This window comes from Myodes glareolus, chromosome 7 (genome assembly GCF_982192425.1).
Source record: "Myodes glareolus chromosome 7, mMyoGla1.1, whole genome shotgun sequence".
In the NCBI taxonomy this organism is placed as follows: domain Eukaryota; kingdom Metazoa; phylum Chordata; class Mammalia; order Rodentia; family Cricetidae; genus Myodes; species Myodes glareolus.
Window position 1 is genome coordinate 18,686,695 of NC_142032.1, and position 24,442 is coordinate 18,711,136.

General features: G+C 43.9%; 1 protein-coding gene across 2 annotated transcripts in view; it reads right to left on the bottom strand.

Annotated features, from left to right (window-relative positions):
- Nucleotides 1-22,395, bottom strand: part of Cnnm1 (cyclin and CBS domain divalent metal cation transport mediator 1) — a 59,074-nt gene extending 36,679 nt beyond the window's left edge. For both annotated transcript variants that reach the window (XM_085693959.2, XM_085693958.2), the window contains exon 1: nucleotides 20,807-22,395. In XM_085693959.2, coding sequence (XP_085550085.1) covers nucleotides 20,807-22,379 — 1,573 coding nt within the window. In that variant the 5' untranslated portion in view covers nucleotides 22,380-22,395. The remainder of the gene's footprint in view (nucleotides 1-20,806) is intronic.
- Between the last annotated feature and the right edge of the window lie 2,047 nt (nucleotides 22,396-24,442).

Below are 24,442 nucleotides of genomic sequence, written 5' to 3' on the forward strand. Positions count from 1 at the left end.
CGACACCCGCCAAGTTATTTAATCCTCAAAAGAGCCCCACGGTGAGGAGCAGCGTTACACTCACTGTACACAGAACTGAGGCACGAGTCGGGTTAGTGACAGGCCTCAGGTTGCACAGTCTAAAAGCGGCAGAGCTGGACTGCAGCCCAGTAGCTGGCTTCAGTCCTAACCTAAGGCCTTCCCTTTCCCCCTTTTCTCCTGATAGAAATGGGTTCACATGAGCTAGGCAAGCACTCTATTGCTGAGCTATATCCCCAAACCCCATTATTTTAAGGTTATATATATTTTCTTTTTTATTATTTATAATACCTGATACAAAGAAAACACAGTGTTATTGAGTACTGAGGGCATGCTGATAGTGTTATTGAGTACTGAGGGCATGCTGACAGGAAAATCGATTTATACATGCCCAGTTTATATGTAATCTCCTTACACCCCCTCTTTCTCTGCCCCCCTTCTCCCTCCCAGTAATTTCTCTTTCCCTTTCTTGTGTCTTCAATTCTCAAATGAATTGGAAACACAATGACTATCATTTTGCAACTTTTCTGACTTGTTTGTTAGGGATGAGAGCAACAGAGGGCATGTTGTAACTGCTTTCTAAGTTTTGCAGGGGTTTACTTGGTCTTAAAAGTTTAGCTCATGTTAAAAAGACTGCACATAAGAGCAGTGCAAAACATTTTCCCTAGACATCTTCATAAACAATTCAGAGGCCTACTTTGAATGTAAACATTTGTGTGTGTGTGTGTGTGTGTGTGTGTGTGAGAGAGAGAGAGAGAGAGAGAGAGAGAGAGAGAGAGAGAGAGAGAGAGACTTCATCTACTGACTTATCCTCAACCATTTCCGATCTTGGTTACTTAAATGGTGCTGCAGTGAACACAGGGCTTAGCTATCTTTTGGAGGTCCAAACTCCATATTTTAAAAAAATTTATTTTGAGACAAGGTCTCACCAAGTTATGCAGGCTAGTCTTGAACTTGTGATGTTCCTGCCTTCTGAAAAACTGGGATTATGGGCCTTTGCTGCTAGGCCTGGCTGAAGTATTTCTAACAGCCCTCCTTCATGTCAAGTGTGTCTCCTTTTATAGTGCAGACCCAATTCCTGTTTCTAAAAGGCAAACCTGAGTGGTTCTTTTTCTTAGCTACAAGACATTTCTAAGGAGAAAATCTGAGGGACTGGCTCAGATGAGTTGGCCTTGGAAAAGATCCCCTACAGCTTTTGCCTGCTTATTGCTAAAAGTATTACTTAAGAATAAAACAAGGCAGTCAATTCTCCAGAAGCATAATTAGCTATTATTTAATTTTCTTGCTGCGGTGAGAAAACACTTGGCAAAAACAACTCAAGGGAAAGGGGGTTTATTTCCCCTCACTGTTTGAGTTCCAGCTCATCAAGGTGGGGAAATAACAGCAGTGGGACCTTGGGGACCAGTGCATCCTTGGTCAAGAAGCAAAGAAAGATGCCTGCTGCATTTAGCTCACTTTCTGCTCTACACAGTTCAGGATCCCAGCATGGGGAATGGTGCCACCCGTAGGTGATTCTGCCCACTCCCACCAACCCAATCAAGATAAACCCTCATAGGCAACCCTAGAGCCCCATTTCCCAGGTAATTCCAGATTTCATCAATTGGCAATTGGGTTTAACAACGCTGGTGTCAAAATTTAAAGACACAGACACTCCTTAGGATTTGAAATGGAAATGAAATTTGAAAGACAGGTTTGTTTTTTTTTTTTCCAACTATGAACGGTCTCTAAAATTTCCCTGCCTTCTCCCTAAGACTGTACATTGAGAGTCTTCCCAGTATTTGATCTGCTCTGCTACATGCCTCTGTCAGCAGTCTGCCCTCTGGGCATTCCAGACAAATCCCACTTCCTAAATTTCTGCCCTGTACCCTTCCTAAGAGCTCACAGTGTGGCCTTTCCCTACCCATCTCTGTTGGCCCTTCAGGTTACAGCCTCAGGAAAAGCCATCCCTGACTGACCCCATTCTGAATCAGAACCCATCTCCTGCTGCCTTGGGCTCTGAAGCCATTGGCACCACTGCAGCTCAATGCTTCTTGTAGCTGGTGACTTGTGTGTCCTGCATGAGCGTAACTTTCTCAGGGTTACATCTTTAAACAGATTCTTTCACCTATAAATAGATATTTGAGAAATTGAACGAGGTTGGAGCTCACATAAAAACACAAAGCTGGTATGGCAGATGTTACCAAGAGCCTTTAATTTCTGATAGTAGGCTATAGGTTTAAATTAGGATTTCAAGCCTACCTCGGTGCTCTAGAAAATTACCCTAGGAAACAGCTGTATCCTCCCCAACTGGACTGAGTGTTTTGTAACTTAAATTAGATTATGCTAATTGTTAGAATGTGTGCAATTTAAAGATAAAAAAACCTTCCAACACATTTTTCTTAAACTCACGGCACCTGTTCTCACTTTTCTACGAACATGTGCTAGCAGATGACAAAACAAAATGACTAGCATCACGGAAAATCCGGGAACCCGGCTTCTTAAAAACTGCTTTCTATAATTGGGTGTCTTTTGTGCTGTGGAGCTCAGAATGCATACAATACAGCCATACTTCCCACAGTTGATGTGGTCGGTTCATATGCTGGAATTAAATAAATGAAAAGAGTTTATGGTCTTAAAAATGACTTCTACACTATAGACACCCAAAGTTGTCCTCTGACCTCGGCACACATGCCGTAGTATTCATACCCAGGAAGATATGCATACCCGCCCCAAAGGAGTTACTTTTTTTAAAAAACGGTTCTATATCTTATAAGGTCAATCTGAGGATCATGAAGGAATTTTAAACTTTACTTATAAGTTATTCAAGATACTGAGACATAGTACCTAAGGGAACTATTTAGAAACATTTTACAAACCATTCTCTGAGATACCCTTTGGAGTTGTGGATATGATTGTGTATGTAATGTGTATATAGAAAAAGTTACAATGAAGCTCATCATTTGAACAATTAATATGCACGAATAAAATGGTAAAAATTTCCCCTCACAGTCATAGAAATCAAGAAACAAATGAAGGAAGCAGTCTTTCTTAGGGACAGGCTGGTGTAGGAGATGGGCTGACAATCATAAAACCCTGTTTTGAACTAGTATAATAGGGAGACAACCAGTTGTGTCAATGGTAAACACACTTAAGGCAAAGCCACTTCTCTTACAAAAGTTGACCTTTCGGAGCCCTATCCTGCATCCCCCATTTTTCCTCGGCCCAGGAAGGAGTGTTGTAGGTGGTCTTATGTGAAGTCAGTCTGTAGACATGGAAAGTTACCCCTTCATTCCTGCCGCGATACCCTATGAATAGTTCTCATTTACAGTTAGGACAATGGTTATTATTATAATTATTACTGATGTAGGATGCCATTCCGTATGCTGTGAATATGTTTTAGTGTCATTGGTTAATAAGGAAGCTGATTTGGTCAATAGCCAGGCAGAACAGAACCAGGTGGGAAATCCAAGCAAAGAGACAGGGAGAAAGAAGGCAGAGTCAGCGAGACTCCAGCAGCCAATGGGGAAGCAAGATGTGAGGCAACAAGCCACAAGCCTCGTGGTAAAAAATAGAATAGTAGAAATGAGTTAATTTAAGTTGTAAGAGCTAGCTAATAATAAGCTTGAGTTAATAGGACAGTTTGTCATTGCTATTAAGCCTCAGAGTGGTTATTCGGAAACTGGCAAGGAGGAGAGAAACCTCCAGTTACAGGTTACTACAGAAACCACCATTTATCATATATACTCCAGGTGTCAAACATTGGACATACATAATTGTACAATGACCAATATCTAGAACATATGAAGAAATATTCAATCTCATGAAAAGACAACTCAGTTAAAAATTACAACTAAAATTTTTAAATGATTTGAATAGGTGCTTCTCCAAGGAAGATATATAACTGATCAATAAACATGCAACAATGCTGAATAAATAATCACAATCATTAGAAAAATTCAAATGAAATGGGAATGAAGTATCATTACGTATCTACTAGGATGGCTATAAGAAAAAACAAACCACAAGGGTTGGAGAGGATATGGAAATCAGGGATACTCTATCACTGCCGTACTGCTCTGGAAGTTCTTTGAAACACTGAACATAAATTACCACATGGTCCTGCAACTCTACTCCTACACAAATGAAAATGTATGGCCAACAATATTAATGATGGACCAAAAGTATCAACAACGCACATTTTTAAACAAATAAAATGTGGTAAATCTATACAATGGAATACTGTTTGGCCACAAAAAGAATAAAGTAATGCTATAAAACAGATGAGCCTTGAGAACATGGTAAGTCTAAGAAGCCAGGCACAAATGGCTACTTGCTATATGACTCCATTCACGTGAAATTTCCAAACTGGGCAAACATACAGAGGAAGAAAATAGATTAGTGACAGTTAGAAATGGTGGAAAGAAGAAAATGGAATTGCTACTGAGTTCAGGATTTCTTTCTGGGATGAGGAAATTCTGGAGTTAGATGGAAGCAATGTCCGCATAATTCTGTGGGTATACTAAAAATGTAAATTACACGCTTAAAGGAGTGAATTTTATGATATGTGAATTATATTTCTATGGAATTTTCTTTTGAAAAAAGCTATCTGAATAAAAAGCTGCAATAACTCATGGTTGAAAGAACAGGAAGTTAGCAAGGCTCAAAGCCACAGTCACATGGAGGTGTGAGGCAGAAGCAGCTTCAGAAGGGGAATAATGTACCGAAATAAAAGGGCAGCGGGGTTTGGACTGGGGAATTGTGCCAGTGAGTGTTGCTGACAGCATTTTATCATTTAGTGCTCTAGATGTGGTGACCAAAAGTGGACATAAATAAGGCCATAGGAAACTAGAGGCATGAGGAGATATCATTTATGTTCTTCTGGAGAGGGGAAAAGTGATGAACAGGGACATGGGCTTGGCCATAGACGGTAGAGAGAATTTAAAGAGCTGGGCTTAGGAGGGTCGTTTCTGTTATCAGAGATTTTAGTGGCTCTCAGAGATGACTAAAGAGTGCTTAAAACTTACAGACTGGGCCAAACTTAGAGTAACAGTGCTCTAATAGCCTAGTGTGTCCATTTTTTTCTCAGCAAATGTTGGCTATTTTTCCTTCAGTGATTCAATGCTGTGTTTGGAAGAGTGGATTGACTACATTTGCCTACTTCCCTCTCCTGTTTCCCTATGAGATTCCATGAACTCAGACTATGACCTCTTCTGCTTGCTAGCAGGAACTCTCAAATGTCTTCAGACCAATACAAGCCCATTCCTTTCAGCTTGTCCCTAACTTTGTAGAAAAATGGAGAATGCTTGTACATTGTAAAGATTTGTTACTCATATTGGTTTAATAAAATGCAGATTGGCCAGCAGCCAGGCAGAAAGTATAGGTGGGGTGACCAGACTAAGAGAATTCTGGGAAGAGGAAAGGCACAGAGTCAGTCACCAGCCAGAGGCAGAGGAAGCAAGATAAAATTGCCTTACTGAGAAAAGGTACCAAGCCATGGAGCTAAACATAGACAAGAATTATGGGTAAATTTAAGTCATAAGAGCTTCTTAGCAATAAGCCTGAACAATAGGCCAAACAATTTATATTTGATATAAGCCTCCATGTGTTTATTTGGTATTGAATGGCTGCAGGACTGGGCAGGACAGAAACTTCCATCTACAGATAACTGTCAGACACTTTAGGTCAATGACGATTACAATTATATAGAACTTTCCGGTTTCTCAAGAGGCTTTCCAGAAGAGCCTTGGAATGGATAAGATGTTCTTGAGAACTTCATAAATTTTCTAAGGAGTGAGTGAGAAATGATTTTATAGGCCCCAGCTTTCTTTCAAACCCACTAAGACACATGCATTCTATGTATAATCTTTAACAAGTTAACTCCTCTTTCAACTTTCATTATATAGTCCCCCGCTCACGTGGTGGCCATATTCCTAGGGCAGGCAGTGTTCTTTTAGAACTATGACTGCTAACAAGGCACCATGTGCAGAAAAGCAAAGCCAGGCCCAGCTGCAGCTGTGGAGGAGGATCCTCAGCTGAAGGATCTACTCTGCACATCCTTGGCCATCCATGTTCAAAGCAATGGGGCCTGGCATGACTACCCCTTCTGTTTCTAAAAAGAGCCAATGTAACCATCTTTAAGTCAGTAAGTGCATGGGCATACCGTATCTTATTATGATACATCAGAGGCAAGAGTAATCCTTCAGTCAGAAAGCTCCAATGCTAGTTACTACATTTGAGGTATTTTTTACATGTCCCTTGAACATACAACTGTGGCATCGATAGAAAACCTCTAGACTGAGTTGAAAGGTAAAATGGGTTTTACTTTAATTCACGTTCTCCCTACCATGTGCATCGTGACTGTGTATATGTATATACATGCCCGTGGAGGCCAGAGGTCACAATGTGTGTCTTCTGCTATTCTTGTCCACTTTGTTCTTCTGAGACAAGGTCTCTCACTGAACCTGGAATTTACCAATTTAGTAAGACTAGCTGTCCGACCTCAGGAACCCTCTTCTCTCTGACACAGTTACACACTACTTTTCATAAGGGTCGTGGAGATTCAACTTCAGGTCCTCATGCTTGAGTAGCAAGAACTTTACCAATTGATCCATCTTCCCAGCCCTGCCAATATTCTCTTCTACCCTTCTCCCTCTGTATCTCTCTGTCTCTCTCTGTCTCTGTCTCTCTCTCTCTTTGTCTGTCTCTCTCCTTCCTCTTTTTATTTATTTTTGTGAGACAGGATCTCACCACGTAGCCTTGGCTGGCCTGGCACTCACTCTGGAGACTCTCTGGCCTTGAACTCACAGTAATCTGTCTGCTTCTCCAGTGGATTTCCTTAAAACAAAGTTTATATCTGTCTCTGAATTGCAAAACATTACATTTTACCTTGGGTTCACTAGTATCCTACTTAGAAAATGGTAAGCACACACTCTGTGGGATCAGATTTGAACCTGTGCCTAGACACTACAGAAGCCGACCCCTGTCCTGATGGCTTGGTTCACCAGCACTTCTCTTTTCTTGACTTCTAGAAGCTCTGGGCTCCTTTATCCATCTATAGGTTTGTTGCCACTAGTTCTCCTTCTTTTCATTTAAAGTCTCCAGATTCAGTGCTATCGACATCCTAATGAGACACAAAGTAGAGAATATGCACCCCCAGCTTGACCCGTACTTGGAACATAGCACCAGAATGGTGGTGTTGAAGCTAGAGAGGTAAACCTTAATGAAGCCGAAGGAGCTTAAACCACACTTCTCTAGGATTAAGTGGGATTTAAGGTGCTCTGTCTTTTCTCTATTAAACGGTACCACAGGTAAAACCCCTTCACTCCCAGTGCTTTGAACCCTTTCACCTAATTCAGAGGCTTTCACTATTGGCTCTGCGTGAAAATTACTCCAAAACTTTAAACATATTCTACCCATGAGATCCCACACCCAGATATCCTAGCTCCAATGCTGCTCACACGCAAAGACCACGACATCAATGCTCAAAATGGTCCCCAGGTGATCCCTGCTTTCCCCAAGTTGAAAACCACTATTTTTGTTTATAGAAACCATGTTCCAAGTTTGGTTTCTGGACCAGCAGCAACAGTGTCTCTGAACTAGCTGGAGACACAAGTTATCAGGTACTGCCCCAGACTCCCTGAATCAGAATCCCCAGTGATCTATAGTTCAATAAGCTTTATAGGTTATTTTAATACAGGCTAACACAGCAGTTTAGGGGAAAGATTTGTGTCACTATAGCTCTTTGACACCTGTGAAGCAGGGAGGTAACTACTGAGATGTCTAGCAAACCCTAGTCCCTTTCAGCATCTGCTTTCAGATACTGAGTCTTCACAGGAAAGAGAAGAACTTTCTGAAACCAAGGATGTTTTAGCCATAAGTTATGTAATGCATTCTCTCATGTGACACGGGGTAGCTGCAATATTTTTGTTGACACAAAGCAGAAAGCAGTTGGTGATGTTAATGCTGAGCATAGGAAGACATCTTTTGTGACTTTTATACCAGTTACTTCCGAGGCAGGCTTGAGGTATCACCCTCTTAGGCTCTTGATATGTCTGAGGTTAATTCAATTCTCCACTGCTATAAGTCAACTAGGGTTTTGTTTTTCCCCTCCAGAAACTCCAGTTGTGCTCCTAATACTGGGCATTGGGAATTCTTTGTATAAGTCTCTACAATCACCTGGCACCAACATCCAAAGTACAAGGCAGATCCCTTTGACAGTCAACTACATATTCAAACAGTACATTTACAGACTGGTTATCAACTGGGGGCAATTTTGCGCACACCCTACTTCCCAACACCCTACTCCCCAGATAGCATTTGGCAATGCTTAGAGACAAGTTGTCTGTTACAACCTGAGGTTATAATTCAGTGAGTAGAAATCAAGGATGAGGCTAAGTATCCTATTATGCACTGAAAGACCTGGATAAATCCAGATCCCCCTAGCAGGAAAACAGAGCCAAAAATCTAGCAGGAAGAGAAGAATCAGAAATCTAGGATTAACCAATTTCAGGGTTTCAGGAACTAGCTGAAGATAAAGGTAGATTGTAATCTTGAGAGTAATCTTGAGAAACAGAGAGATTCCCCCTAGTAATTATCACCCCCTAGTAATTATCATTGGTAAAGGAACTAGCTGATTACGACCTTGAGAATGATCTTGAGAGGCAGGGAGTTGCCTCTTTGTAATCATCACTGGAATTTTCAGAGTTTTCTGTGACATCCTCCCTGCCCCCCTTTTTGGATTACTGGGCTGTGTGGTTTCTTCCTATAAAAACTACTTCTCCCAGTCACTCGAGGTCGAACTCTTCCCCTGCGTGGGTTATGAGTCTCGGCCCCAGTGCACTGGTCCCCGTCTTGTCGTCTTGTCATCTTGTCATTAAACCTCGTGTGATTGCAGCAAGGACGGTCTCTTGTGAGTTACTGGGGGGGTTTGCGTCATCCCGAGGCTCGAGTGAGAGTCTCCCCTAATCGGGGGTCTTTCAGCACAAGATAGCTTCCTCAAGGCCAACAGAGCCTTATCCTGTCCAGAATTCAATACTGCCGAGGCTGGAAGGCTTGCTTTATAGACACCTATTGTCAGGTAAAGAAACTTTACATAACATGCTTGTACTGGAAAAAGTTACAAACAAAAAGCCCTAGTCTTCGAGGGCTTGAACTGAAAAAACACTAGCCCACTGGAGCAGGTGGCTCTGGCAGGCCTGGCCCAGCTCCCAGTTCTCTTTGTCTTGCTAAAAACTGTTAAGCTACCTTTCTGCAGCTAGCCACCAAGGTCTTTCCCCTTATTTGGTCACTTCCTCCTCCTGAATGACTCCTAGGCAGACTACCAAGATCCAGCTATCAAGGTAAAAGTCCCCTTTGGTTCACCTAATTAATATGCTTTGAATCAAAATATAGCACCACATCCTACCCCGTTCTAACACAGACCTCCCCCTTCTCTCTTCTTCAAAAGGACACCTGCAAGGTCATTGGCTATTGTTTTGCTGCCCGACTCAGATAGCCACTTTAACTTTTCTTCCCTGCTTCCCTGAGAAAACAGATGTTTGGGTGGGGTTTGTGCCTAATCCGGAGTCTGAGATAGAGCCCCTGATGTGTGTGTGTGTGTGTGTGTGTGTGTGTGTGTGTGTGTGTGAGAGAGAGAGAGAGAGAGAGAGAGAGAGAGAGAGAGAGAGATGGGGAGAGTTATCTGTTCTGCTAAAGGTGCTTTAGGCTTGGCCCTCGGAGAACTTTCGTGGACCCTGTTAGCATACTTCCTCTGCCAAGAGAAAACAGTCAATAATTGATCTGATTCCTCATTGTTTCAAAAATAGCCACAGCACTTTGGTAAGGTGAAAATAGAAGCCGGGAGGAGGACATATTGCTTGGTGACAGAGAGCATGAATAGGGAAGCAGAAGTAATTTTATGGTTTCTGCAGCACTCATGACCTTCACCTTGTGAAACACGGAGGCTTCCGTTAAGCTCTTTCCGGCATCCACAGAGCGTTTGCCAGACATCAGTGACTAGCTACCATGTGACCACTACCCGGGTACTTGTTCCAGGACCCCCACTTCTGAGGCACAGGATCAGGATCGCAGGGCGAGGTGAGGGTCCAGACAATCTAAAAAAAAACGAACTCTGAAGAAGATGCTTACACACTCGGAAGTTCGAGGACTACTGTTCTTGACACTTGCTAGTCAAAGTGCGGTCCTTGGCTCAGAGGGCCGACAGCACCTGGAGACTTGTTTCTAGCTCCAGAACTCAGGCCCCACCGTAGTCCTCAGAGGTAGACTCTGCATTTCGCTGAGATCCCGAGTGGTTCTTACACACAACTAAGTATGAGAAAAACTGGCCCAAACTAAACCTAGGCCTAATCCTAACTCTAGACACTTGATTGCCACGGACTGTGTGCCTCATCCACATAATGGAGATTTCAAACAAATGCTGACATCATGGTCATAGTGTGTAAAACTGAGTTTCTGTTTTGAAAGGAGTTTTACAAATGTAAAAGCTCTGTAACCATGAGGGATTATCATTGCTATTTTTATTAGTTTTCTTTCAAGGCTTCAGTTTTTGCTTTCTTAAAATTAAGTTGGTGAATGACTGTCAATCTAGCACTTAAGAGGCTGAGGCAGGAAGATTTGGAATTCAAGGTCAACCCAGTCCCAAAATAAATAAATAAAGCGTAAAAATTAAAAGTTGGGATCAAAGGTCTTTTCTAAAATTTTATACAAAGTCTAAATAATCTCAGGCTACAAGAACAGTTTGACGTTTACAGGGTGCCTCTATTTGACAAGAATATATTTAAGAATGTTTTATGGATTGACCAGGGGAGGGAGGGACATGAACGTGCAGGTACCATGGCGCACATACTGGTGCAGAAGTCAAAGGACAACTTGCAGGAGTTGGCTTTCAGCCTCCCCGCCCCTGCGTGTGGATCCTAGGGATGGAACTCAGGTCATTAGGTTTGGAGACAAGCACCTTTACATGCCGAAACATCTTACTGACCCCAGAAATTTAACTGTGCTAACAATTACAGCCTTTGTGTTAACTAAGAGCTCTGAATTCCTAATGTTTCTATCTTAATGTTGGAGCACCCCACAGGAATGTGATAAGGAAGAGCTACTAGGCCACAGGCTATGTGGTTCTTACCATTTCTATACAACCATTCATCTTCTAACAAATCTCAAAGAGAAGAAAAAAAAAATTTCCCCACTAATCCTACACCAGTCACACTGACTTAAAGAAATAAAACTCATTTTTTTCTGGTTAAAAATAACAAGGAATTGCAGTCACATTTTGAAGTCACCGTCTTGTTCTAGAGAAATAAGAATAATCAACACCTTTATCACACACACATACACAAATCTCTTGAGCTACTAAAAGGCAATTATGAAAAAGCCAACTGTGTCATCCAGAGTACCATGGTAACCAACATCACCAGGGCATGAAAAAAACAGTTGTTAGTCACTAGAATCAAAGCCAGTTGGCAATTTGGCTTGCTAAGCAACACTACAGAAATAGCAGAGTAAGGGCTCATTATCCAGAGGTCCAATGCTGCATAGCTTGGAATCTGGCTCCAGAAGGAAGTGTCCCAGGTCTCCCCATCAATCTGAATCTGAGGTGCGCTGTCCAAGTCTAATCTATCACTTGTTTAACCAGCATTCATCAAAACTGTTGCATCTGAGGCAGATGGTTTGATAACCCACACGTTTAGTTGGATTTTCAGCTGAAGAGAAAAAACTGTGGGTTGATGACGGACAGAACGAGAGCGGTCCTGGCAGGAGCTTGGGGAGGCAGGATTTGCCTGAGACGGACTCAAGGAGAAGGAACAGCCGACAACAGAGGACAGAGAAAACTATAAGGAGTAGACAGAGAGCTGGTTATAACGCAGCATTAAATAACCGTATTCTCACGGTCATGGTCCTGTGTCATCAAGAAAAAGATGGGGTTATATTTAGGATCCTTAGTTAAGGCAAGAGTGGGTACAAGTGATTTTGGAACTACCACAGTCAAAAGGAAGAAACATGCTGTTTTAGCATTCGTGAGGAATAAAAATTATTCGTGGCGAATGCTTCATTCTTCCTAGTTTCCGATTTTGGAAGAGATTCAGGCTTATGAGAATTGCTTTAGCAGCATTAAGATGTATTGTCGGCTCTCTTCTGCCTGTCTTTTCCTAGCTCAGATTCCTGTCTCAGCTGGAATGCCTTTTTCTTTCATAATCGCTGATCACAGTTCTTTCAAGGCCAAGTTAAAATTGTACTTCCTCAGAGAAATTTTCTCAGATCACCCAAGGACTCACTGCTCCTTTCTCGTTTCAGATGCCCTTGTCTGTAACCCAGGCTACCTCTTAACCAAGACCCCTTGTACCGAAACCCTTTCTTCCTTTGTGTTCCCACATTTACATCCGCGCGTCTGTCTGCCATTGCCCCAGTGCTGTCAGAAACAGTACTGAACTGGGCTGCCACAGGCAGGCAGAGGGGAGGCTGGTTTCCTGAACAAGTGGAGCACAACCCAGAGGGAACCTTGGATGCTGCTACTCCCTTCTCCCTTCAGAGTCTTGCACATTTGCTTCCATCTTCTGGGGACCTCTTGCTTGGAGAAACTACTTCCCATCCTCTAGGGTTCAGTTCAGATATTTGGGGAGTAACCAGCTTAGGTTGCCTGCCACATACTTTTTGTTCAAATTACAACCCATTTTGTAATAATTTATCAGCTAGCGTTCTCCTCTCTGTTTAACTGCAAGCCCCAAGAGCCCACAAGGGTGCTTGCCTGGTTACTATATCCCCATACAGAACAAAGTTCCACCAATACATGGAAGGTAGGCAGGAAAGAATGGGAAGGAATCTCAGGCTGATAAGGAACAGGAACCAGACAATGAGAGGACTGAAGATTCCTAGTGTCTAAGGGGTGCCTAGAGGCAGATCAGTTTGGGAGAAACCAAGAGAGCACGCAGACCCTCTTCTAAGAAACCCGGAGGTTGGAAAGAAGTTAGAAGCATGGCCACATATATCTGGGGGGTTAAACATGGAACTGAGCTGAGCTACAATAATACACAGTATCTTTCGAATAAGAGAGAACCCAGGAGAGATGATAAAAAGAAGAAATCGAATTTAGCTGCAGCCTGTGGGATTTAGATTAGATAAAAAGGCAGCCTGACAACAAGAGCTGGCGTGGCCTGGGAGGAAGGCTAACTCTAAAAAAAGGAAGCACCGGAATTAGAATTCCACTCAGGTTCTTTAATGTTTCCTTGGGCTCTGATTATGTGGGTTTTTTTTTTTTTTTTTTGCCAGACTGGTTTGGGGCAAACCATGGGCAGGGAGAATATTGCAGAAAAACATTATAATGCCACACTGGAAAATATTAAGACAGAAAAGTAAACCTACAATTTTGTCATCTTACATAGTTATTTTCATTTTCCTTGTTTTCCTTTACTTTCTCCCTGTGCATGACAGACTCTGCTTTGTCTACTGTTTGTTCTGGTGACTCACAGCTCATTCTAAATCTCACTAATTATTTAGCAATGCTAACATATTTAATAACATCCTACATTTAATTTTACCAGTGCACTTCAATATTGTAACTCAATGATACTAATTGAAGCATTAATGTTTTTGACAGACTTCTATAGAATTAACCAATGGAATGATAATTCTTCCTACTGACATATTCCATTCCAGAATTTGGGGTATACTGACTTTTCAATTACTCATCAGTGAAAAAATTAGAATCTACAAGTGGGCCAGGGACATTTCCTTGGTGGTTGGAAACACTTTGGGTAAAGATCCTGTGAAAGAAGACCCAGGAATCGTGGACTGTTATCACCATATTCCCAGAACATAATAAAGTGCCTGTCTTCACAGTTCAAAAATGTGTTTGAATGAATCAATGGATGAGCAAAGCCTGTGTATAAGATAGCAATAGGTCATTTTATAGACACGCTAGTCTTCAGGCACAGTAACTAGCATAGGTGGGTTGAGGGGCAAAGAGCATGTTAGTATTTGACCATATATCATTTAACAGAGTTAACCATCAACACTATATAGCCCATGGGCTTGGAATTCAGAATACAGTTTCATTACTTTTCTGGGTCTACACAGAGTTCGTTTTCACTTAAACTAGTCTACTATGGAGTAAACTTTATGTTAAGTAAAATAAACCTCAAAGTGTCCATATTATAAACTAGGTTTCCCAAATTATAGTCCTCAATCTTGAGAAAACTGTAGTGAAAATAATATATAAGACAATGAATGACTCTAGGAATTATACTGGAATGGTAGATTGTAGTGGGCTCCTGCCTTTTCCATTTATTTTCTTTTAAAAAAATTTAAGGCGGTGATTATGTGCAGTATATATTTAATATAATAGTAAGAATTATTTCATGAAAGGCTAAAGAAATGGTTCAGCATTTAAGGGCAATGTGCTCTTGTGGAGGGCCTGGGTTCCACTCCCAGCACCCATATTAGTCCCAGGGTATCTGATGCCCCTTTTTGACCTCATGTGCACTCACATGGTGCACAGACAAGCAGGGAAACACACATATGCAGAAAATAAAAGTAAAACTTTAAAAAGTTATTTCCTGATAATGGGATTCTTTTTACATGTCTTAACATTTCTGTTTTTTATTTCTAATTTTTTCCTATATAAAGTGTAGAAATCTATAAACTTCAGTATTTTTATGAAAGCAAAATATGCTATTTAATCAATTGTTCTGTCTTCCATGTTCCAATTGCATCTTTACATGTCTGTTATAGTTTTTTATCTCCATGGTTTTCATATAAGTTTGTCTTACGCATATATTTATATACTGAGCTATGACTCATGGCTTAGAATGTCATGGGAAGTCCTGGTGAAAGATGAGTTACATGAGTTAGTCTGCTAAGCTTGCAAAGAGAATGGAATATTATTTTTGGCAGTAGGTTTCTGGGGGTAGATTTTGTAGATTTTGGTCTATGTAGTCTAGACTGGCCTAGAACTTGAGATCCTTCTGCCTCTACTTCTAAGTGACTACAGGTGTACATCACTGTGTCTTGTCTAAGAATACTCTGAATACTAAAAGGAATTGTAACAGTTGTTTCTAAAGAGACAGAAAAACAATATAGGCTGTATTTTTCCTCTACTATTTAAAGTTTAATATGTCCTGCTCTATAGGCCAAAGCTATTAGGTTAAAGACAATTAAAGATTCATTTGCTAGAGCTCTGCAGAACTCATCTATTACATTATATATTATAGCTTAGCTCCTCAGTCATCTATTCGGCCTTTCAAAAATCATTTATAATGTACTAAGCCAGACGTGGTGGTGAATGCCTGTAATCCCAGAATGCAGAAGGCTGACACAGGAAGATTCTGAGTCCATATTGCTCCTTTAATAAGACACAGAGTGAGTTGGGGAGGTAGCTCAGTTGGTAAAATACTTGCCTTGTAAACATGATAACCTCAGTTACCCCAAGGACCTACTTAAATAGCTAGACCCACATAAGACAACTAGGTATGGTGACCCACACTGTAATCCCAGTGCTGGGAGGCTGAAGTGGAGGCAGAGGCAGAGGCAGAGGAATCCCCAGGGCTCATGGGTTAGCTAGCCTACTTTAACGGGCAAGTTCCAGGCGAATGAGAGATACTGCCCTCAAAATAAGACAGACAGTGTTCTTAAGGAATGATACCCTGATTTGTCCTCTTGTGCGCGCGCGCGCACACACACACATACACACACACACTTATACAGGCATATAGAACAACAAAAATGGATACAACTGAGGTTTATAAGAGATGCTTCAGAAAAGGTGGCCCCTAACCTGAGTATTAAAGAGGGAGCTGGTGCTGGATTTTTCAGGACATGCGTATCTAGCCCATCATATTCTCATGCAGTATGAGAAGGGGACAGATAAGACACAGCACTGTGCTATTATGGAATTCAAGGCCGTGGGTACCTAAAGCTGCGGCAGAGAGTGGGGAGCGCTGGGACCGCAAAGGTGGTCAGACAGCAGGTCACCAGGGTACCGGCAGCTCCATCTCTGCTTAGACTTTACCCTCTGAATGATGGAAGCTGCTGAAGGGCTTGAAACAGGATGAAAACCTAGAGATGATTTTAGTGACACTAGAGAGGACAGGCTGTAAGGAAACAATGAGTTGAAGAAGCCTAACATCTTAGGAGACATTTTCACAAAGGAGTAATAGTCAACCACAGCTAATCCTTAGCACTTGTGATAGGTGCTGAATAAGCATCACAATGCAATGGTCTTAGTAGTACCAAGTCAGGACCAGCACCACACTTCTACTATGCTTATTTAATGTCTATCTCTTCTAATAGAGTTGAAGCCTCCATGCAGACAAGAAGTTACATTGACAGTGTTCTCTACCATGTCTACACCCTCGGCACAAAGTAATTACTTGTTGAATACAATCAATGACTAATCTACATGGAAGAAATAGTGGGATAAATTATGTAGGTCCAAGAGTCTGGATGCAATACTGATAATCGGTGTTTTCCTAAGGAGAGACCAGAGTTCTTTTGCTCTCTCTTCACATCCACTAAGGACAGGCCATGTGGGGACACAGAAAGAGGCAGACAGATGCAAGCCAGGAAGAGAGCATGTGTCAGGAACTGTGTTAGCCAGAACCTTGAGCTGAGACTTGTACCATCTAGTAGAATGGGAAGAGGGATTTCTGTTGTTGAGATCACTCCAGGCTGCAGTATTTGGGTATGGCAGCTCCCAAGGAACACACCAAGATGAAGTTTAATATGGCAAGGATGGGTTATATGGAGTGGTTTCTAAATTAGCACACTGGAGGGACCGTGCTGCCTGTACTGGAGGAAAAGGAAGAGACATTTGCAGTGGTCAGTAGACAGCCCTGATTATTTTGTATTTATTCACCTTCACACAAACACAGAAATATGAAATTTGTCTATGACTACTTAGCCAATGTTTACTTATGATTACACAGTAGTCCCTGTGCTTGTTCTCAGAAAAGTAATAAGATTCATTCATTCTCTGCCATCAAGGAACTCAGTCATGTGGGAAGAAATACCATTCCCTTTTTGTGAAGCAGGCATGCCAACAGGAAAGACCATTTTCCCTTTCTCCACCCCTAGAGACTTAAAACTGATAAGTACAGGGGTAGCATCCTACATAGACTAAGCGCGTTGGGTCATATGATCCGTATTTGAATTTGGGTTACATAGGCTCACTGGTAATCTAAGAATAACTATCTGGGTCTTAGGGTCAGTCTTTGTAACTGTAGAATCAGATAAGGTAGACAGAACCCTACAGTGGAATATTCATGGTAGTGGTTATTACAATTATTAAAGCTACATTCTCAACCCAAAGAGACTAAAGCTACGGGTAGCAAGTCAGGAAAAAGGGCCAGTTTCACCACCATGCTTGACAGCAGAAGTTCCAGGTTTTCCAGGGACAAGATCGGAGTAGCCAGAGTCAGGGCGGCAGATGAACAGGTGTTGGGCATCTACAGCCCTCGTTCAATCACAGTGCAGTGATCGCCTACGGGCAGTTGAGTAAGTCATGCTATTGATCTTAGCTTTAGTTGTTTCATCTACAAAATGGAGTTAAAGACCTACCCAAGAGGGCTGTTCTGAATATAAAAAGGGCTTGGCGTGGTGCCTGGCAGAATTGTCACTCAATTAATGGCAACTGTTGCTTTTATTAATATAATCATTTTCCTCTTTCACCTCCTAAGGGATTCATTTAGATGGTTAAGTTACTTGAGATTCGAGGAAGTGAGGGAAACGGAAGAGGTATTAAAGACTAGCTTAAAAAAAGTTATTTTTAAATGTAAAGAAAAGCAGCTTAACTTGGCTTGCTTCTCCTAACATGTGGTGCAAGCGTAAGTCATAAGTTGGCCACTGTTCTGTAACTTAGAGCCTGATATAACCTCCTTGTTAACGATTCCTCATCTCCTACCCTAAGCAGGTCTACCAAGCTGTTACTAAAGGTTCTCTGAGGATGTTTAATTCCTTTCCAACTTTAATATAAATGAGAGTCACACAAGGACTTATTAAAAATGCAGATTTTCATCCAGGAAATTTATAGTAGGGCATGAAATTCTGCATTGCCAATAAGCTCCCATGCGAGTCCCATGCTTTGGGTTCGAGGATGGCATGCCAAGGAGGTAACAGGGCTCTGAGAAGATAGAGAAACGCCTTTGTTGGCCTAGTGCTTGCTCTCATGGCCTACTTCTCTTTAATGATCTGTCTAATAATAGACTGTTAATAGAATAGGAGCAAACTTGTTTCAGACTGGACTTGGAAATTCTGCATTCTAAATCAATATCAACTGTTCTGAACAACTCTTCCTGGAACACAAAGTTTGCTCCTAAAGACAGCTGTTATTAACCTTAGATACTTCATCGACTGTTAACTTCCTGAAGGTAGTCTTGCCTCCACTGTTACCCAAAACTGTGTATCAATAGATACTGAGTGGATAAATGAAAGAAACCATAGTCTCAGTAAAAATGTTTTCTGAACTAAAAATTTCAGTACATCCGGTAGGATACCACCCCTTGAGACTTTGCTTAGAGCTGTTTTGGAGACCCCCCACCAAACACTACAGGCTATTGCCACTGCTCTGGTTACCTATTAGAATTTGATGGTATAACCTTATTGTTGAAAACAAGTTACAGGGGAATCAAGTGGGTACTGACTAGGAGGCTTCCTTGCAGGTTGTTTTCAGAGTATTGGAAGTTGCTATGCAGATGGCTGGGGGGAAAATCATCAACAGTCTTACCCAGCTATGAGCCCTGTGAACCAAAATAAAGACTCATTGTGTTAAGATAGAGCCATGGCCACAATAGTGGCATGGATGTTATGGGGGTAACATACTGCTTTCTGAGCTTTCTGATTGGATTTAAGGCCTGTTTCACAAGAGGAAACATGCCTGGTACTATAAATCTGTTTAAGAACCCATGGTTGGAGAGCTTGCAGGCCCCAGTGGGGGAGAGAAAACCTACCATGAATTCAATTCTTCTGCTAAATAGACATAGAGTCAACTTGCCCTCTAAATTTGTATCTCTACCAATAGATTAGAATAGTTCTCAGACCTTATCAGAGAAGTCTCTTTGTATTATAGATGGTGGTTAATACAGAAACTTAGAACTGGTCAAAGCACAGAGAGTAAGTATTAGTGGAGTGCGCAGCCATAAATGGGACATCTGTATCACCTGCCGTAAAGTTCAAGGACCATCACAGAAGAGGGGGCAGACACACTGTAAAACCTAGGAGTTGGGGAGGACCAGAGCGAAACTGTCTTCTGGACACGACAGGACCTCTGCACTCATGAGCTCCCAGCAGCTGTGGTTGCCTGCGTAAGATCTGCTTAAGATCAAGCCAGTCAACAGTTAAGCTTAGATGGGGAGGGGCTCCTAATAGGCAGTTGATGCTTTTGGGGGGCAGGAAGTAGCAGTGTTTTTTCAGGGTGTAGCCCCTGGACGGTTGACCATACTCTTGTGGATATGGGGAAAAAGAGAACAAGATGTTGGGAGAGTGGGTAGGTGGGGTGGATCCAGAAGGAGTCACGAGGAAGAATGATGGTGAATATGATCATAATGCACTATATAAAATAATCAGAAAAATTAATAAAAATACTTTAAAAATGTCTTCTGGCACTACATGACAACAAGGCACTTTCTCAAATGCACTGGAGTTGCTCTCAGCAGAAACTTAAGCCTTGGTAAGCCTCAAGGAAAAACCACAAGTGGGAGACAATGAATCAGAATATGGCAACCAGTGAGCTGAGCAGAGTGGAAGAGGCCTGGGGCTCAGCCAATGCTGAGAAAGACAGAGAAGACATGAGACTGTGTTTTGAATATTCTCAATGGTGACCCCTCGAAGTAGATTTGATTAAAAACAAAAACTAGGGGATAGTTCTGGGCCTGATCTGGTAAACAAGGGGCAGGGCAAACACAAGGCCAAGAGGGCTAACTCTAAAGTATCCAGGTTGATTTTTCTTGAGTGAATTTGTACTCAGGCCCAGAAGGTAATCTCCAAAGACAAACCCACACAAGAAGTCAATGGTCATACAGCTTGCTTAGCACCATACTTTGAGGTTAGGTGGTATGGGGGAGATACTGATGGTGTTGAAAGAAACCCATTAATTTGGGTGAAAATTTTCTTGGGTCTTCCCTTGGAATAAATATTTCCTTAAGTCCCTACCTACCCTACTACTGTGAAGAGCTAGAGCTCCTGGAAGTGCCAAGACCTAACTCTCAGTCCCTAACCTGGTCATCTGTGTGTCAGATGAATGGCTGCTGGTGAGTTAAAGAGGGAGAAGAACGTCTAAGGAGTCTGGTGTTTATTCTCCCTCTCTCAAAGGGCAGAATTGGGAGGCTTTCGAAAGAGACCAACGCTTCTGCTCCCTGTATGGCAGACACAGTCAGCAGCTGGAGCTGTCCAGCAATGGAGTTCATTCTCTTTGGAAACAGGGAACCTCCAGTTTCAGGAATTTGAGGCAAAGGCTGTGGGATTCTATAGAGGGAGCCCTGTAGTGGGTGGGGAAGTTGCAATAAACTCCCACGGCTCACCTGGGCTCAATCTCACAGTACCTGGTGCTTAGTAGACTGCAGAAAGAATTATAGTTGGGAGACAATGGATGAGGAATATGGTTTAGCTCGTGAGCCAAGTAGAGTGGAAGAGGCCTGGGGCTCAGCCAGCTGCAAGGAAGGTAGAGAAGCATGAGATATCTAGGGAGCCAATAACAGGCCTTCCTGGAGTTTCTGGCTCCATAGATCAGAGGTTTGCTTTGGGTACCTGAAGCCTCTCATGGTTATGAAAGGCAGTATCTTTGAAGGGGGATAGGAGCTGGGGAAGGTTAAAGACCACTGCTCACCCTTCTTAAACTCCTCCAGCACCGTGTCCAGCCGGGTATCATTGAAGACGCAGTGCAGGGGCCGGTTGTAGAAGCGGGTGACTGTGAGCAGCGGGGTACAGTCGTCCGGGTCCACAAAGGCCAAGTCTTTAACGAACAGAATGTCCACAATATTGTGCCTCTGGTCGCCCTCATACACAGGGATGCGAGTGTAGCCACTACGGAGGATCTCGGATACTGTGGCGAAGTCAAGCACAGCGTCGGAGCGCAGCATGAAGCAGTCCCCAAGTGGGGTCAGCACCTCCTCTACCACCTTAGTGCGCAGCTCCAGGGCGCCCTGGATGATGTTGAGCTCTTCCTTCACCAGGTCGCTGTAAGGGTCCGCGGCCCGCAGAGTCTCCAGTAGTTTCTCTCTCGTGTAGAAGGTGCTGATCTCCTGGCGCAGCGCCCAGTCCAGGAGGCGGCCCAGCGGGTAGCACACCGGGAAGGCGGCAGCCATGAGGAGCCGGGTCAGGCACACACTGTGCGAGGCAATGGCCAACCCGTGCCGTGAACACACCGAGTAGGGACAGATCTCGGCTCCCAGGAATACCGCGCCGGTGCACACGAGCGCTGGCAGCCACGGGAAGTGAACCCCCGCCTCGCCATAGTCCTCCCCGGTGCCCCCGACGCCCGGCGGCAGCGAGGCGTATAGCCAGCCGGCCAGCGCGGCATTGGCACCGGCTTGGCCCAGGAGCAGGGTGCAGAGCAGATGGGTCCCCCTGCCGCGCACGGCCTGCACGCGGCGCGCCTGCTCCTGCTCGGCGGCCGAGCCACTGTTCCGCAGCACCCGTAACTCCACCGGGTCCAGCGAGAGCAGGCTCAGGCGCAGGCCGCTGAACAGGGCGGACAGGGCCAGCAGCAGGAGCGCCCCGAGCGCTCGCAGCCACGCGGGCGGCAGCAGGTCCCCACCCGGGCCGTAGAGCCGCGGGCGGACGCGCAGCAGGAAGCCGCCGGCGGCGCCGTGGTGGTGCCAAGCGCGCCCGTCCCAGGCGCACAGCGAAAAGAGCTTCCCGCCGCCGCCCGCGCCACCGCGCTCCGCCTCGCCCTTACGCAGCTCCCGCACCCGCACCTGGACCAGGGCCGAGCCCGCCACGCCCCCGGGGCGCAAGGGCCCCAGGACCTCCACATCCGACGCCCAGTCGCTCTGCTCGCGGCAGCGCTGAGGTCCCGGGGGACGCGTGGGGACCGCGCTGGGCGCCACGCCGCTCGCACCGGGGGGTTCCTCGATGAACACGAGCCGCGGGGCCCAATCGCCTGTGCCGTTCTCCCCCGGGGCCAGGGAGGGTGCAGGCACAGGCGCGGAGGGGACCGCCGGCCCAGGTTGGAAGTAGACCCGCAGGAGGAAGCTGGTGCCTTCGGCCGCGCGCAGGGTGCCCCCCTCCAGGGATACACGGCCTCCAGCTGTGTCTTCGGGCCGCAGACCCAGCAGCCAGGCAGCAGCGGTCGGGGGCCGGGGTGACAGGGAGAAGAAGAGCAGGAGCACGGCGCCCCGGCTGCAGCAGTCCCGGAGTCTGACACCCAGCGCTGCTGCCGCCGCGGCCGCCGCCGCCATCCTGCACCCGGCGCGATTGCACGTGATACTGCAGCAAGCCGAGTGCGAGCTGGAGGGAGGAGGAGGAGCTGGAGCCGGGAATCCGGCCCCAGGCAGGTCACCACGTGTGCTCCCCTTGAGCGCGTGGGCTGGAGGCGGGGGTGGGGAGTGTGTGGGTGGAGGAAGAAGGGGGTGATCGGAATCTGCCTGGGAGGGGTCCCCTGCAGGAGGCTGAAGATGGGCACGCACTGTCACAGTGCCTAGCCTGGATACTTAAGTGTATCTGTGATGTAGCCCTGGGAAGGCTTGGTTTGGAGCACTGCCTCCTACTTCAGTAGTTCTTCCCCTTCAACCTCCCTGCGTTCTGCTCACTGCCCTTATGCGAACTTCTACCTGGCAGTAAATCTGAACCGCAGGCCTTCTTCTGTTCATTCGACACAGGAAATTTCCCAGCGTTTCTCCTCTGCCATTTGTCTTCTTCCTTCTAATTAAAAAATTTCTGGTCCTGAATCTGTGAAAAATTTTAGTCTCAATTCTAACTAGCCTTTCATATTGTAAAAATTTCCAAATTAAATTTAAGTTCAACTCCTTTGTTCATCAGTGAATTGAAAATTATGAAAATTATGGTACGATTATGAAACAGAGTACTATACATCCAGGAAAATGTTGTTCAGGATCTAATGTATATGTAAGGTTCAGAACAAGGATGTAATATATCAGTTTTTTTATTAAAAAGATATTCATGAATAAATTTTATGTACATGCTTGTGTATGCCAGTATCAGGTTTCAACTGGGAATGATGTCCAAGAAATGTAATAACAGGATTAGTTTCTTTATGTATAGGTTAACAAGAAATTACAAAAAATAATACACAGAAGTATCTCTACTTTTCACTCAGTTCCTTCCACGGTTTACATGAAAAGCAGGAAGCTGACATTGGTGTTAAACTCATATCATTTTGTTGTATCTAAATTTATGTAACCACCACCACCATCACCATAGTAAAGACATACATCTTTCTCTTTCCCCAACAAGATTTGGGAGATTTTTCCACTGAATTGCTCATGGTATTTGTATCCACCATCTGCTAGTATTGCTTTATTTTTATGCCTCATTTCTTAAATGCATGCATCAAAATTCACTTTCTTGTTATATTGCTATATAAGTTTCATTGCATTTTGAGACTGAACACATTGAACTGCCGAAAATAGCCTTGAACTCTGGATTCAAGGATTATACATGTGCACCACTACACTATGCAATGCTGTATATATGCTCCGATGGCTGCATATTCATGTACCAACCACTGTAAACATTATTTCCACCTTTGAACTGGCAAAGTAGCTAGCTTGCCTAGTAAGTTGTAGACCCTGGGCCCCACTTCCACCTGCACTGGGAGTGGGTGGTTCCACCGTCTTCTTTTTCCTCTGTGGTTCCCTTTTCCAGAATGTCATATGAATAGCAAGTATGAGCTGTTTGGGAGCTGCCACTGCTTATGCTGCATACTTAAATTCCATCCAAGTTGCACGTATCAATAGCCCATCCACCTGTAGATGAGTGCAATCCATTTTGTGGGTAAGTCACAGTTTGTCCATCTGGTTAAAGAACATTTGATTTAGTTCCCTTTTTGGCAATTCTAATAAAGAGCCGTAGGCATTTGTTAGCAGTTTTCATTCCTTAAGTGACTAAACCATAGGTCTGTGCTACATTTAATTAAATAATCATTTCTTCCGAAGTCACATTTTGTGTGTGTGTTTGGACATGTGTACATGTGTAGGTTTGCTTGCTTTACTCACCTTGTGATCAACACCACTCTCCCCCACTCCCAGGAGTTTGACTTTTTCTTTAGATGACATGTGTGTTTTTAGATTCTGTATGACCCTATTTGTGTATTTGTTTGTGTATATGCATGTGGGGTAGATGGAGGCCAGACGAGAGTGTCAGATGTTGTGGAGCTGGTGTTATAGACAGTTGTGAGCTGCTCCTTGTGGGTGCTGGGAACTGCACTCTGGTCCTCTGCAGGAGTAATAAGTGCTCTTAACTGCTGAGCCACCTCTCCAGCCCCTCACTTCCCTCTTCTAAC